At 43.5% G+C, this 17,482-nt stretch overlaps 1 protein-coding gene across 1 annotated transcript in view; it reads left to right on the forward strand.

Annotated features, from left to right (window-relative positions):
- The window catches only part of LOC311237854 (chymotrypsin-like elastase family member 1), a gene marked incomplete at both ends in the record, with an annotated part of 72,058 nt that overhangs the window by 41,349 nt on the left and 13,227 nt on the right, over positions 1-17,482 (forward strand). The window contains one exon of the mRNA XM_084325831.1: positions 16,357-16,486. Coding sequence (XP_084181957.1) covers positions 16,357-16,486 — 130 coding nt within the window. The remainder of the gene's footprint in view (positions 1-16,356; positions 16,487-17,482) is intronic.

Raw genomic sequence — 17,482 nt, forward strand, 5'->3', positions numbered from 1 at the left:
GGGGGGGTCGTTTTTTGATGCTTTGATCGTCACAAATGGCATACGTTGTGGAGTAACGTTACCCACACATTGCGATCGAGGTGAAATCATGGTTGGATCGAAGCAGGATTAGGGATGGGTATCGTTAGGATTTTATCGATACTACTACTCTTATCGATACTGCTTAACGGTTCGGTACTTTATCGATACTCTTATCGGTTCTTTTTGATTATTTTTTAATGATTTTTATATTTGCAGTTGAGAGCATTGGTCATCTGTCTCCCTACAGTAAAGATTAGAAATTATTGAATTATTGTAAATGTGTGGAGTGGTGGGAATAGCTGCTTCAATAATAACTTATAACAACAACAGACAAGGTAGACAACTATGTATACAAAAAAAAACGATATACACTGAATGATTAGTTGTTACCTAAAGTCCTTGGACTCCACTGTAGAGAACAGGTGCAGGCCTTTGACAACAAACTTTGTCACAGCCCTGTGACACTCGTTCACCCTATCCTGTCATCCTTCCTCTAGCTGCTAGGGAGAAAGGACTTTGGGTGGTGGAGGTAGAGGGAGGATGTGTGGTGGCCCTGGGCTCACTGGCCTGGGACACATTGGTGGCTGACGCCTCAGCTTGACGATCTATAAAAAGTTTTTTGAATATTAAACTATTAGACGTGTGGTCGGATGCTGAAGGACGAATCACTATAGCGAAAATGGAATACACTAACAGGAAAATTGCTCTTATAGCTGCATACGCCCCTAATGTGTATGACGGACAATTTTATACTGCACTCACTACAGAGATGCTGAAACTACCTGAGTACTCATTCATAGTGGGTGCTGATTTCAATGCCATGTGGGATCCATTGATTGATAAATCCGGAGATGCTGTAACCCAAGATCAAAAACAGGCGTCCGCGGCCCTACGTGGCTGGTCTAAAGACACGGGGGTTATGGATATGTGGCGGGTACTCAACCCAACCTCGCGAGACTACTCTTTCTTCTCCGCGAGACATAAAACTTTCTCCAGAATTGATTATGTCTTCTCCTCCCCTAGGCTATTCGATAGTTTTGACGTTGACTTGAAGCCCATTGCACTGTCAGACCACAAATACATCCTCCAGCAAAATGACGTCTCGTGCCCCTAGATGGCGCTTTAACTAACACTGCTGAAGAACGAGGAATTTAATCTACAATTTAAAGAGAAGCTCATTGAATTCGTGCAGTTTAATGCTGGTTCGGTACAGGACCCCAGAACTTTGTGGAATGCGGTCAAGGGGTTTATTAGGAGTAATACCACGCTATTTGCTTCCAATCTCCGCAAGGGGCATCTCTCCAAGTTGGTGGAATTGGAGGAGCTGCATAAAACAATGATGTCTTCTATGCAGCGCAAATATTCTAACCGACTGGAGCTCCAAATTAAAGTGGTGAAAAAGGAGATTAACTCCATTTTAAGACAACAGTCTGAATTTCAAATGCACAGAACAAGACAGCACTATTACTTTCATGGCTCTAGACCAAGTCACCTACTGGCTATGAGGATACGGGCCAGCGAACAATTTGAGGATATCCCTGCCATTAAGAACCAACAGGGGGAGATAACCACCAACCCCAAAAAGATCAATGATACATTTCGCTCATTTTACTCCAACCTGTACGAGTCGGAAGTGGTCTTTGATCACGCCAAGCTGGAGGACTATCTTAGTCAAATTAACCTACCACAAATCTCAGAGGAGGACGCAAAGCGGTTAGCTGAACCTATCACACTAGATGAACTCAGGGAAGCAATTGCGGACATGCAGCGGGGCAAGGCTCCTGGTTGGGACGGCATTCCACCGGAACTCTATACTGCGTTTTGGGATATACTTGGTCCCTTATTACTTTCAATGATTTTACACTCAATCGAGGAGGGCAACTTCTCCAGGGATGTCAATATGGCACTTATATCTGTTCTACTCAAGAAAGATAAGGACCCCACGGAATATGGCAGCTATAGACCCTTAAGTCTCCTCGGAGCCGATCTCAAGCTATATGCTAAGGTGCTAGCCATCCGACTTCAAAAGCACATGACGTTTCTGGTTAACCCCGATCAGACTGGCTTTATAAAGAGGCCGTCTGGTCACGGATAATATCAGACGGTTACTACACGTGATTGAGGCCAGTAAGGATGTTGCAACCCCTACGGCCGTCATGTCCTTAGACGCGATGAAGGCCTTTGACAGACTGGAGTGGTCGTATTTATGGGCAGTACTAGGAAGGATGGGATTGGGCGAGGGTTTCATTCACATGATCAAAGTTCTCTACACAGGCCCGTCTGCCATGATCTTGACAGGGAAGCTTTGCTCACCACTATTCGCTGTTTCGCGCTCTTCTAGACAGGGTTGTCCTCTTAGCCCAGGACTCTTTGCTCTTTCACTCGAACCCCTAGCGCAGTACATAAGGCAATCACGAGTTATATCCCCTGTGTCAATTAAGGGCACACATCACCATATCAGCTTATACGCGGATGATGTACTCCTATTTATGCAGAACCCGGCTGTCTCTCTGCCCTACCTTCTCCAAGTAATAGATGACTTTGGCAGCCTATCTGGATTTAAGATCAACTGGCCAAAATCAGCCTTCCTTCCACTCAACGAGGCTGCGATGGCAACCCTCCTTCCAGCAAATATTCTCATGGTAGATCACTTTAAATGCCTTGGGGTTGAAATATTCCCGACTGTTAACCAGACTGTAAAGTATAACTACTCCAGCTTGGGTGACAGGATTGCGAAGGATTTTGACAGGTGGTCCAAATTAAAGAACTCATTACAGGCCCGCGCCTCAATAATTAAGATGAATGTCTTACCTAGAATTAATTTTATTAGCTCCATGCTTCCGTTGTCTCCTCCTGTTGGTTACTGGCAAAAACTGCACTCTGCTGCATATAAATTCGTCTGGAATAACAAACGCCCACGCTTAAAGATAACCACTGCACAGAGGAGTAAATTGGACGGGGGTTTGGCATTTCCGGACTTCAAATATTATTTCCAAGCATACTCTCTAAGACCTCTTATCACGTGGTTTGACGCTCATGCGGCTGTTTCCTGGCGTCCATTGGAGGAGGAGATGGTGTCGCCACACAGACTTCAAGATATCGTGTATATACCAACATCTCAATTAAACAATGCAAATTACGATTTGGCCCTCTGATCACACATGTGATCCAGATTTGGCGTGATACCCAGAGAACTCGCACTAACCGCCATAAATGGCACACACACTCCCCACTGTTCAATAACAATTGGCTCCTTATTGGACAACGACCCATTAGATTCCCCAGATGGGAGGGGAAGGGTATCAAGTCAAGAGTTTTAATTGTCACGGCATACAAGTATATTGAGGGATATGTTCAACAACTCTGGTATCCGGTCTTTTCAGGACCTATCCAACTAATTTGATCTCCCCGGTAGTTCCTTTTATTTACAACGAGCGAATATTCATGTATGTTGATGGTTATGGTGTTTTTTGTATCTTTGTTTTGTTTATTATTTTTCATTAAATATTGTTCCTATGTATATTTTCTGACCCCCTTCTGGTCTGGGTCTGGTGATCGTGGGCTCTGGCTGGGGGGGGGACGCGGTTCGGGGTCTCTGCGGGTCGAGGCACCAAAGACGTGTGGTGCTTTGGCTCGCGGGGGGGCCGGGCTGTGGGTTCTCCGGGGTTGTGGCTTGCGGGTGTCGGGCCTGGTGGTGGAGGGGGTTCTGTAAGCCCCTTTTTATAGTAAAGATTTTATTTTGTTATCCTTTTACTTTGTGACAACTTGTTTTGACTGGTTGTGTATCCAATATATAATAGGTCTAATTTATTGTCTAATCATTGTTGTGTTAGTTTGTGTTCTTGGATGTCTGTTATGTATTATTGTGCTGTGTTGTTTCTTGTTTGAAAAAATGAAAATAAAAAAGATTTGACAAAAAAAAAAAAGGGGGGAAGAACTGTGGAGAACCGGCGCAGGTAAAGCATGTAACCAATGTTGACCTTGCGGTGGGCGAGACCGTCGCCCTGCACAACAACCGGTTCATGGTTCTCGCCTGGAGAGACAAGAGGATCGTCAACATGATCAGCAGCTTTCACCAGGACACTTTAGTGGAATCACGCGTCTGGCGGAAAGGTGCAAGTGAGAGGGAAGCCGTAATGAAGCCGGCCTGCGTGGTTTCATATAATATGTGTATGAACGGTGTGGACAAGCTAGATCAGGGGTGGCCAACCAGTCAGAGACTAAGAGCCACAAAAATTACTGTGGTACCACAAAGAGCCACACCATATACCAGCGTTTCTCAACCTTTTTTTTCACTCACGGCACCCTTCATGTGTTTATAGGTCTCACCCTCTGGCCTCAGAAGGATCTGCCCCTTCCTGACAAAAGAAGCCACCCAACTCCTCGTCCAATCAACAGTCATCTCCCGCCTCGACTACTGCAACGCACTGCTCGCTGGCCTCCCGGCCACTGCCACTAAGCCTCTTCAACTCATTCAGAACGCAGCGGCCCGCCTGATCATAAACCTACCGAAGTCGGCCCATGTCACCCCACTTCTTAGGGACCTGCACTGGCTCCCCATTGCTGCACGAATCCGCTTCAAGGCCCTCGACCTAGCATACCGTGCGGCAAAGGGAACCGCTCCCGCCTACCTCCGGTCAATGGTCTCTAACTACACACCCTCAAGACTAGGGGTGCACCGATGTATCGGTCGGGTATCGGTATCGGCCGATAAGTGCCTTGTTGACTGCAATCGGCCTATAAGCTCGAATGTGCCGATGGCAGTAGCCGATAAATTCAGTCACGTCCTGCACAACGGCGCCGCCCCCAGTCCCCCACACACAAGCTACTGCATCAAAGTTACTACTAAATATTCAACATTCTCTTTTGAGACTCCGCTTCAGACTATTATCATTTGGCACTAAAAGCTAAACATTGTCTAAAAGCTAAACATTGTAAACATGTTATGGCTATCCGCAACATGTCATTAATTGTGTACGTGAGGTGGTCGATCAGTGATCACTTTAACATGAGCTAGGTTCTGTACAGAGCCAGACACCCAACAGGACCGTACAAGACACTCCTACGGTTCCAGATCAGTGTGATAAAGGACTTGGCTGATGAGGCAGATGCAGGTCAGGCAGTGGCAGGTCAGGCAGTGGCAGGTGAGGCAGATGCAGGTCAGGCAGTGGCAGGTGAGGCAGATGCAGGTCAGGCAGTGGCAGGTGGGAGGGTGGGGGTGGGAGGGAGCGTGATCCCAGGGCCCCAAGGACAGATCCGCAGAGCAGGTTGGATGGCAACATGGCAACACATACTATGAGGAAGTACGCATCCACCCCAAAGAAGACGCATCCCATGAGAATATGCCGAATATGCCCATAAGAAAGTGTGGAGTCCCCCTGCATCAAGAGTGTTTCACACTCTACCACACAAAGAGATTATGCTAGCTGAGTATTATCTCTCGTGTGGTAGAGTGGAAACACTCTCCATGAACTATGTGGATGGATGCGTACTTCCCCGTACTATGTGCTGTTATGATAGCTGAGTGTATAGTAGTATAGTGTATAGTGTCTTGTAAATATGTAAATAGTGTAAGTATTTCACAATCTAGGTATTACTGTTTGTACAGAACAAGGTGTTGGAACATGGATATATTTGGAACACTATTCTTGGTCCACTTTCAGAGTAGCAATGTTGGTCTCGCTTGTCAATACCGTTCATCATTGTCCTGGTGGAAGCTGCTGATCATTTTCAGAATACATATGCCTCACTTTACTAACTAACACTTCACATGTAAATATATGTTCTTATGCACAAACTCAATGGTGATCGGCCATTTTGCCAGGTCAAAACGAATGCACTTGAATATATGAATACATTTACTGTGAATGTTCTAAATGCACAAATTCAATGGTGATCCACCATTGTGCTAGGTTAAAACTAATGCACTTTACATGGTGATGTGAATGTTCTAAATGCACAAATTCAATGGTGATCCGCCATTGTGCTAGGTCAAAACGAATGCACTTTACATGTGTGTGCTGATGCACAAACTCAATGGTGCTTTATCTGAAGTAAAGACATCTTTTCCACTTCATCAAGTTTCAAGTGTTTATTATATACAGAATACATTATAATGCAATGCTTTTTTATACCTTGTGTGTCTTAGATTAGAATATACAGAATACATTATAATGCAATGCAAAAATGTCAGAATACTTGTCATACTACCTGTCATGTATGGACGACTACACCATGGCACACAGGTAAATGTGCATCACAAACAGCTGAGTATGGGTTGAGCCCATGATGAACTTGCAAAATGTCATTCAAACAGCTAACAGTACATGAATGGTTCTATATTGTATACTGTCAAAAAACGTGTTGTCGTTTTTGTTAATTTCTATATTGTATATATATTTCTGTATATATTGCATATATATGCAATATATACAATATAGAAATTAGCAAATAACGACAAAACCACCTAGTGTTTATGATTTATGAAATGCAGTAAAGGATATGGGGATATTTTGGTAAATGGCTGGTTTTTTATATAGATATTTTGATTTACGTTGTATGCCTATATATATTGTCGCTGTGTTGAGCTATATATGCAGTAAGTGTGTGACATTGAGGCTATATACAGTAAGTGTGGAAAAAGAAATATAGGCATACAACGTAATCAATAAAAATATCCCTATATAATATCTGTATTGTATTTCATGAATGATAAACAACACTAGGTGGTGTGTGTACAGTGTGTTTACCCTATGAACTTGGAATAATGTGTCTCAGACAAGCAAATATCATGATTTGCGCTTGCTGCAGAAAAAAACTCATAACTCTGTTTCCAGGAAATGAGCGTCTATTTTGGCCAATGTTTACCTTTTTTAGCGTGGAATTGTGAATGAACAAACAGCTTTTTTCGTATTGTACAGCAACTAGTGTTTGTCAAATGAGCCGAACCATTTCCACATAGCTAAAATATAGAATATAGAAATCGATCCGCGAAAATCATGAAATATCGCAAAATCAGCCCTCTTAAGGCTGGCATTCAACCACGTAAGTACGACACCCCCTGCCGGTTCTGAAAGTGTTAAAGAGCACCTACGGGAGGCTGCAATTCGAAACTGGCCACCTTAAATGTCCAAACCCCCCCACCCCCACCTAATAGACAATAGTCTCCTCCCCATCGTATGTATATTCTCTCCCCACCGTATGTATATATTTCTCTCCCACCCACCCCCTCCTAATGTACAGTCTCCACTCTCCTCCCCATCATATACTCTCTGACACTGTCAGGATCTATGGGTAACAGTACTGTATATTTGCATATCGTATATGTCACAAATGTAACAGTACTATATGTCATGTATGTCCCTATGCCATAAATGTCATGATGTCATATATGTTGTGTATGTCATAAATGTCACTATGAATTGAAAATGGGGGACCCTGATGTAAACAAGACAAACGTCTTTCTCTGGTCTGCATCCCCTTAACAATTGTGTGTATTGAGCCGTACTGTATTGTACCCATTCTGTAATCTGTTAAATAAAGTTTTCATTCATCATTCATTCACGATAGACTAAAACAAGATTACAAACATCACAAAACAAACTGGTCAGACTACTACTTGACCTTACCCCAAGAACCCACCTCACCCCTGCCCACTTTGGCTTAGAGTAGACGACAGAGTACAGCAACTTGCAATGGGCCTGGTCTACAAGATACACTATACGACTAAGGTACCCATGTGTATGTCAAAATACTTCACAAAGGTCAGTGAATACCACAACCACTACACCAGATCGAGAAGCTCAACAAATCATGTTAAACCCAGATTCGGCTCAAACAAGGGACTAAACACGTTTCGCAATTATGCCACATCAATGTGGAACGCCCTACCTAAAGCTGTAAAGGAATGTGAATCCCTACCCACATTCAAAACCGCTCTTAAAGAGCACCTACGGGAGGCTGCAATTCGAAACTGGCCACCGTAAATGCCCAAACCCCCCACCACCTCCTAATAGACAGTCTCCTCCCCACCGCATTTATTCTCTCCCCGCCGTATGTATATTTCTCTCCCACCCACCCACCCCCTCCAAATGTACAGTCTCCACCCCACCGTATGTATATTTCTCTCCCACCCACCCCCTCCTAATGTACAGTCCCCTCTCCATCATATGTATATACTCTGTCAGGATCTATGGGTAACACTACAGTACTGTATATTTGAATACCGTTTATGTCACAAATGTATCAGTACTAAATACCTGTATGTCCCTATGCCATAAATGTCATGTATGTTGTGTATGTCATAAATGTCGATATGAATTGAAAATGGGGGACCCTGATGTAAACAAGACAAACGTCTTTCTCTGGTCTGCATCCCCTCAGTTGTGTGTATTGAGCCGTACTGTATTGTACCCATTCTGCAATCTGTTAAATAAAGTTTTCATTCATTCATGATTCATTCATCATAGAGCTAACCTCGTTCCCAGTTGTATCTCCTCCGTGAGATAGAGCTAACAGAGGTAGCTTCCGGTATCGGGAGAAATGTAATATTTCATTGTGAAGAGAATTACGTCGCTACAGATGCTAGCAGTTAGTTGACCATGGAGATGGTAAAGTACTACAAATGTAAAACATTTGGCATTTTCTACAATTAAACTGGGATTGTACAGCGTCAAGGCACCTTTCGAGTGCCGCTGCTGCAAGGAAGGAGCAATACGAGGAACACAATGTAAACATATTTGTACTTACAGATGTTGTGGTGTCAACGGTCTGATGTCTGTTTCCACAAGAAAAACGTTTTGATCCAGATGTTTTTAGTATGAAGTCTTGGTCCAGTAGAGTTCTGTCAAAGATAGACTTTGTTTACACTATAAACACACAAAGCTGTGTGTCGAGTAATTCGAGTAGGCAGTAGGGTATATTATCTGCAGTGCCGCAACCCCATACATAGGAGGGGCCTGTACTGTGCGCTGCACTACTGCGCATGCGGAAAGTATAGACGCGGCTCGCGTGCTCTCTCGCTCTCTCTCTCGCGTGATTACCAAACCAAGCCGCATTTCTCGGAGATGCTCTCTGATTGGCCACTGACGCGTTTGCCCAATCCGTGACGAGCTGTGTCTTTGCCCATTTCCACGTCAAACAGCCTGCAAATTACCTGGCGTTCTATCGCCATGCTCTAAGACAAACTCTAACCTTAACCAACTTCGAAAGAGTGCCTAAGCTTAACCAGTGTAGAAACAGGCGTCGGCCAATCAGAGAGCGTCTCCGAGAACTGCGGCTTTGTTTGGTAATCACGCCTCTCTCGCTACGGATTGATTGATTGAACATTTTACAGTAGTACAGCGCAATACACCCTGCGACAATACACAGAAGAAGGTTAACCTTAACCCTTTCACTGCCACACGACAGCAGGTTAGCCATTTCACTGCCGTGAAACTTCAGGGTTAAGGGGTTGCAGACCATTGATTGATTGATTGAAAACTTTATTAACAGATTGCAGAATGGGTACACAGTACAGCTCAATACACACAAGTGTTAAGGGGATGCAGACCAAAGAAAGACTTTCGTCTTGTTTACATCAGGGTCCCCCATTTTCAATTAATCAGGACATATATGACATACATGACATCACATACAGATAGACAGTATAGACACCTAAGGGAGACTGCAATTCGAAACTGGCCCCTGTAAATGTCCGAACACAACCCCCTCCCATGTACAGTAAATTACCAAGTATGGTCTTGTCAATATTCCAATGTACAGTTTTGTTTGTACAGTTGTACAGTGTCCCCCACCCACCCCTCCTACCCAACCTCCCCCCCACTCCTACCCAACCCCCCCACCCAACCACCTCCAATGTACAGTCCCCCCCCCCCCCCTCACCTACCCAATCCAATGTACAGTTTCTATGTCAAATGTATATACTCTTTTTTCTGGACTCTTTTTGTATCACAAACAGTACTGTATTTGCAAATCTGGTATGTCATAAATGTATAGATGTAGCAGTACTGTCTATCTGTATGTCATGTATGTCATATATGTTACGATGAATTGAAAATGGGGGACCCTGATGTAAACAAGACGAAAGTCTTTCTCTGGTCTGCATTCCCTTAACAATTGTATGTATTGAGCTGTACTGTACTGTACCCATTCTGCAATCTGTTAATAAAGTTTTCTATCAATCAATCAATCAATCAATAGCCTACTGCTATTTCTATACATTTATGATGTTGGCGCAGCAGCCATTTCCAGCAAAGGTCTAGATAGCCTTGGACTACTACAGAGGAATAAAAGACGCCACACACTTTCATTGTAGTTTCACATACCACTGACTGAATCTCACAAGTGAGCCAGCAATGATCCCTTTATTAGAACCAGCTGTGTAATTGTCAGACTGACAGATATGAAGTCAGCATCATGGCCGTAGCCAGCTATGAGGTCACCGAGGTCCGGACCTCGGTAACTATTTGTAACTATAAAAAAAAAAAAATATATATATATATATATATAGGCTATATTAATTTTTTTTTTTCTTAGTTTGGTCAACGACCGGCCCACTACTAGGCTGGGACAGCGGCCCATTGGTACTGACTGACACTGGGCTGGCCCAATCACATCTCTTACTAAGCACCCCCCGCCAGTCGTGCAGGGTACATGACTGAGAGGGGGGCTGGTACATGACTGAGATGGGGGCTGGTACATGACTGAGATGGGGCTGTGGTACATGACTGAGAGGGGGCTGTGGTACATGACTGAGAGGGGGCTGGTACATGACTGAGAGAGGGCTGGTATATGACTGAGAGGGGGGCTGGTATACATGACTGAGAGGGGGGCTGGTACATGACTGAGATGGGGCTGTGGTACATGACTGAGATGGGGCTGTGGTACATGACTGAGATGGGGCTGTGGTACATGACTGAGATGGGGCTGTGGTACATGACTGAGAGGGGGCTGTGGTAGTACATGACTGAGAGGGGGCTGTGGTACATGACTGAGAGGGGGCTGGTACATGACTGAGAGGGGGCTGGTATACAGGACTGAGAGGGGGCTGGTATACATGACTGAGAGGAGGCTGGTACATGACTGAGAGGGGGCTGGTACATGACTCAGATGGGGCTATGGTACATGACTGAGAGGGGGCTGTGGTACATGACTGAGAGGGGGCTGGTAGATGACTGAGAGGGGGCTGGTATACATGACTGAGAGGGGGCTGGTACATGACTGAGAGGGGGCTGGTACATGACTCAGATGGGGCTGTGGTACATGACTGAGAGGGGGCTGTGGTACATGACTGAGAGGGGGCTGGTAGATGACTGAGAGGGGGCTGGTATACATGACTGAGAGGGGGCTGGTACATGACTGAGAGGGGGCTGGCTGGTACGCGTGAATACTTTGGGCAACCAACATGTCCTTCCGCGTTTCTCTGATTGGCCAGCACTCTCCTTCGTGAATACCAGCGCTCTACGCCAGAAAAGTCACGTGAAACACTGCAGACCACTGATTGGTCAGAAGAGAGACGCGTCACTCGTTGGAGGCTCTCCACAAAAACATAAAGCCGCCATCTTTAATGTCTTGCATAGGATTTCATTTGCAGCAGGAACAAGTGCAATAAACAAAAAAGGATACAGTCACGGTGTATGCTGCCTCATTTATTGATGAAACAAAACCGACATCAACAAAATTTGCCACCGAGCGGAGAGTTTAGTCTCACAAAAAGATCGCTGACTTGTTAAGCTTGTTAGGTTAGGTGCTAATGTTGTGCTAGCGTTTTAGCATGGCTATCGTACATAGCGCGATCAATATAACTCGCTATTGATTGTTTGTACTAGTAACTAATGGTTAATGCTAGTAGAATAGACACAACGTGAGGTAATCACCATCCATTTTAAACCGGTTATTACCTAATGCTAACGTTACTTAGCAGATAGACGCGAGACTGGTGCCGTTACAGCTTGTTAGCCTAATGCTAATGCTAACATTAGCAGATAGACATGAGAGCCTAGGTAACGTTAAAGCAATAAGAGGTAGCGTTAGCAGAATAGACACAACGAGAGTCTCGTTAATGTTATTATTGATTGATTGATTGATTGATTGAAAACTGTGTTTTACTCTGGCTTGCGCCTAGCTCGCGGACATAGCTATGCTGGAGCTCTCAGCTGTACACCAGCGGCCGCCGCCTCCCCACAGGGAGACAAGTACGAAATGGCGTGACGTTAGCAGATAGACGCGAGAGCCGCGGTAACGTTAAAGCAATGAGAGGTAGCGTTAGCAGAATAGACACAACGAGAGTCTCGTTAATGTTATTATTGATTGATTGATTGATTGAAAACTGTGTTTTACTCTGGCTTGCGCCTAGCAGCTGTACACCAGCGGCCGCCGCCTCCCCACAGGGAGACAAGTACGAAATGCACATGCGCGCGTTACCGGCGTAGGGGGAAAACGAGCGTAGAGGGCTGGCCGATCACTGGCCAATCAGAGAAACGCGGAAGGGCATGTTGGTTGCCGAAAGTATTCTCGCGGCTGGTACATGACTGAGAGGGGGCTGGTACATGACTGAGAGGGGGCTGGTACCATGTATTGTGCATCATTGTAGGTCAAACCATTAAAAAGTTAATTTCCACGGCAGCCATTTTGGATTTTGGTCTCACAAATTTCCCCCGCCTTTTAAAAAAATACACCCCGGCTAAATTTGTTTATCAAATCAAATCAAATCAAATTTATTTATAGGGCCCGACAACACACGTTAATGTCCCCATGGGCCGTACAGATCTTCTTTAAACAAGTCAAGAAGAAAACATAACAATAAGTCAAGAACAGAACAAGAACACCATAAGGTGCAAACATTTTTAGATGGATGCAAATAAATGAAAGAATGCAAGCACTCCCAGACATACCCCACGCGAAGGTAAGGAAAAACTCACTAAAACCTAACAATAGGGAAAAAAGCTCCACATGCAGTGTGGAGGAGAGAAACCTTAGAAGGGCCATTCAAGGGGGGATCTCCCTTCTTAGATGTTGGTGATAGTAGTGTTGCAGACGGACAGTTGGTAAGCATGCACTCATGTGTGTAGTGGAACACAGATGAGTGCATGCAATAGCAACTGTACATTTTGAAAAATTAAAGATAGAGCTCTCCTAGATGACAAATCCATTGAGAAACAAAGTGCCACAGATGACCCAACTACTAGGTCCATATCGTATCATCATAATATTATTTTTTAAATCATTAGGAGTTCCCTTGATAAAGATGCATGAAAAGGCTGTATAATATACAACACCTGTAGCTCAACTGCAAAAACTGCTTTTTTTTATTTGATTAGATTTATTTGGAAATTAAAAACACATCATAAAAACAAATTATCTTGACCAATTTGTATTCCTGAGGATATCACCTAAAAGCATTCATTAAAACACTTATTTCCAAGGTGGTCCTCGATGGAAGACATAAAAACACAGCACATATAGCCTACTCAACTGCTAATTTTTCCTCAACTGCAAAAATGTATGCCTACTTATGTATTAGCCTACAGGGAAAAACACATTCACAACAGGCAGCAAAGTTTATTTTCAGCCAAGTATGGTAAGTATGGTAATAAGGTAACTATTAGGATATATATGGTATGGATTACTTACTCTTAATAACTTATTACTATCTGGTAGCTCTAGTCTCCACCTACACAAATTGTTTTTGTGCTGTCGATTGATCATGCCATTGATCATGATCATGAATATAAAACAAGAAGGTGATCTATTAACTGTGTAAACCTTATGCAATATTCATCATTGATATTTGAATACTTGAAATCTGTATGAACTGAGTAGTTAGTATCAAATGAAATAAGATGGAACAGCTCATGCAATCATTGAATAAACAGCGATTTTCTCATTACCAGTATGGTATTGTTTAAATTGTACAGCTTTTTGCACATCTTTGTCAGCGAATTCCAACAATTCTGGACCTGAATGTGCCAGTTAATTGTAATCATCTCTCTCTCCTTATGTCTAGTCAAGCCAGGTTGTGGAGGAGAGAGACAGGGATGAACAGACTATAGACTACTTTGCCCATCCTGAGCCTGCTATGATGCAGGTGTTTTTACATCACCACCCAAAACAAGATTCAGCCAAGAGCGAGTGAGTACACTGGTCCACTTGTCCATGGCACTTACTACCCAGCTTTGTAGTGGGTTGGGGGAATAGTACAGTACGCATATTTAAGGGAACCGCAAGGATGGTGTACCGGTGGGTGGTGTCCGACCAATTATGGTGGGCCGGTCTGGGCCAAAAAAATAAATGGACCTCCCTAATTTATAAACCCTGGCTACAGCCCTGGTCAGCATAAGAGCATTCAAGAGATGAATCGTTCACGACAGTTTAACACCCCCACTTGATCTTATTCTGACAAAACCTTTGACATACATTTAAAAAAAAAAAAAATCATTTTAACCTTCAACACCAAAAATAAAATACACAAACTTTTCAATCATGACCTTTGTTGCCGGTTTGGTTAACATATCAGCTACCATTTCTGTTGTTGGACAGTATTCAATAATAATGTTTCCATCACTAACTGCAGATAGAACAAAATGATATTTAATGTCAACATGTTTACACCTTTGGCGACACACAGGATTCTTTGAAAGTGCAATTGCCCCTTGGTTGTCCTCAAAGATTGTCACTGGTGCATAATAATTTCCACTGTCCATTCCTTTTAATAACTGCACAAGATAAAAACGTTCCTGTGTAGCAGCTGCCAAAGCCATATATTCTGCTTCACATGTGGATAAAGCAACTGTAGGCTGTTTCTTAGATTTCCAGGAAATAACAGGTCCTGTCTGACATAGACTAAAACAGTACCCAGTTGTGCTCCGTCTGTCATTTTGATCTGCTGCCCAATCAGCATCACAATATGCAACAAGTTTTAGTTTTGAATCACCCATCTGCCCCCCACTGCATGTTTACCTTCTGGCATTGTGGTCAGGGTAAATGTGTCATTTTCCCTCAGTGAATCCATTTCCTCTTCCATAGCTTTAGCCCATAATTGAGAATTTGGGGATGTCATGCCTCCTTCAATGTTTGGGGCACATCACAAATAACTCTATAACAGTAATCAAGGGTTAGTTCTTCTTGGTCATCAGATTCGACTTTACACTCATAATACTTTGAATATTGAGGAGGTTTTCTTTCCCTTTGTGGATAAGATGTACCCTGACTACTTTGGCCTTCACCTGTCTCAATGTTATCACAAATCTCAGTCTCATTTTCCTGTGACTCTTTTGTGATTACATTTGCCTTTTCAGTTTTTGGTAGGTGGTACAGCTCTCCTCATACTGAAATCTTCATCACCCGTTTCCTGCTCTGTTTGAGTCTGACTCTCAATGACATTCTTGGTGATGAATTTGACCAACCTATTTTTAAGTACTTTTCCTGTGTCAGGACAAAACACCAAATAAGCAGGGCTGTTCTTATCATAGCCTACAAAAATACCCTTTTCACATCTTGAATCCAACTTTTTCTTGTTTTGCTTGTAAGCATAGCATGGTGACCCAAATGTTCTCATTTTTTAAAGGTTAGGCTTCTTTCCTGTCAACATGTAGTATGGAGTCTGTCCTACACGTTTGTTGTAACACCTATTTCGAATGACAGCAGCAGTCATAACTGCATATGTCCACAACTCTTTTGGTAGGTCACTCTCAATTAGCATGCATCTTGCCATTTCAAACAATGTTCTCCAATTTCTCTCAGCTGTCCCATTTTGCTGGGGTGAATAAGGAGCTGAGGTCTCATGTCTGATGGCATTTCTACTTAGCAATGACTGAAATTGACCAGAAGTTTACTCTGTACCATTATCAGATCTAATGCATTTGATTTTTCCATAAGGTGAAACGTCAGCAATGTACTTCTCAGTAGCCTTGACTGTGTCACTCTTCGATTTCAAAAGATAAACAAAAACTTCTCCTGAATAGTCATCAGTAAATGCTAATGTGTATCTGAACCCATCTTTAGCTGTAGGATCTATAGGTCCAGGCAAATCTGTGTGTACAAGCTGCAGTGGAGCCTTTGCCCTTTCATCTGGCTCTCTGCTTCTGCTCTGAGCAAATTTACCTTTTGTGCACACTTCACATGTCAAATTAGATGTATCAGTTTTGCCTTTAATTGTCATACCCTCTGTGACTTTTTGCAATTTCAACACATCTTCGTAGTTACAGTGACCTAGAATTTCGTGCCATGTTTTGATATCATAACACCCATGACATTCATCAACATTTTCATCATTAACTGTGTTTAAATAAAACAATCTATCATACACCTTAATATCAAATGTCGTACCGTTCTCAGGAATGAGCTTGTTCTGTCCTTCTTTGAATACGACGTGGCTCCATTGGTCGCTGCTTTGACCGAGAAAATGTCTTGGGGAAAGGATGGGACGTACAGCGCCCCCGTCAGCATCGTCTCCACCTCTCGACCCGTATTGTCTTTCAGCCAAACTTTGGCTGCACCTCTCTTCAGCGCTATGCCAGAGGCCCTCACTGTACAACTGTACAAGCAAAACTGTACATTGGAATATTGACAAAACCATACTTGGTTATTTACTGTACATTGGAGGGGGTTGGGTTAGGACATTTACAGGGGCCAGTTTCGAATTGCAGTCTCCCGTAGGTGTTCTTTGAGAGTGGTTTTGAAAGTGGGTAGTGATTCACATTCCTTTACAGCTTTGGGTAGGGCGTTCCACATTGATGTGGCATAATTGCGAAACGTGTTTAGTCCCTTGTTTGAGCTGAATCTGGGTTTAACATGATTTGTGGAGCTCCCTCTGGTGTTGTGATTGTGGTATTCACTGACCTTTGGGAAGTATTTTGACATGTACATGGGTATCTTGGTCGTGTAGTGTATCTTGTAGACCAGGCCCATTGCAAGTTGCTGTACTCTGTCGTCTACTCTAAGCCATCCTAGGTTGTCAAAGTGGGCAGGGGTGAGGTGGGTTCTAGGAGTAAGGTCAAGCAGTAGTCTGACCAGTTTGTTTTGAGATGTTTGTAATTTTGTTTTTAGCGCCTTTGAGGTGCTTTGGTACCATGAGGTGCAAGCATAGTCGTAGTACCCTTGAATGAGTGCTCCTGCCAGAGTCTTCAGGGTATTCTTGTTTACCAGAGAGGAGATCCGGTACAAGAATCGAGTTCATTGGTTGACTTTTTTTATTACATTGGATGCCATTTTGTCACAGGAAAGATTAGCCTCTAGGATGGAACCCAGGTAGGTAATTTCATCTTTCCTTGTTACAATATTCTCACCCACTGTAACTGAGAAGCCGTCGGTCTTGCTGAGTTTGTTATTTGAACCGAAGAGAATGGACTCTGTTTTGCCCATGTGTAATGATAGTTTGTTATCAGCGAGCCATATGCAGATTTTGCCTAGTTCCGAGCTGAGGGTTTCTTCAACCTGTAACTTGTTCTTGTCAGAGACCAGC

The sequence above is a fragment of the Notolepis coatsorum genome, assembly GCF_963971535.1.
Source record: "Notolepis coatsorum genome assembly, chromosome: 12".
NCBI lineage: Eukaryota > Metazoa > Chordata > Actinopteri > Aulopiformes > Paralepididae > Notolepis > Notolepis coatsorum.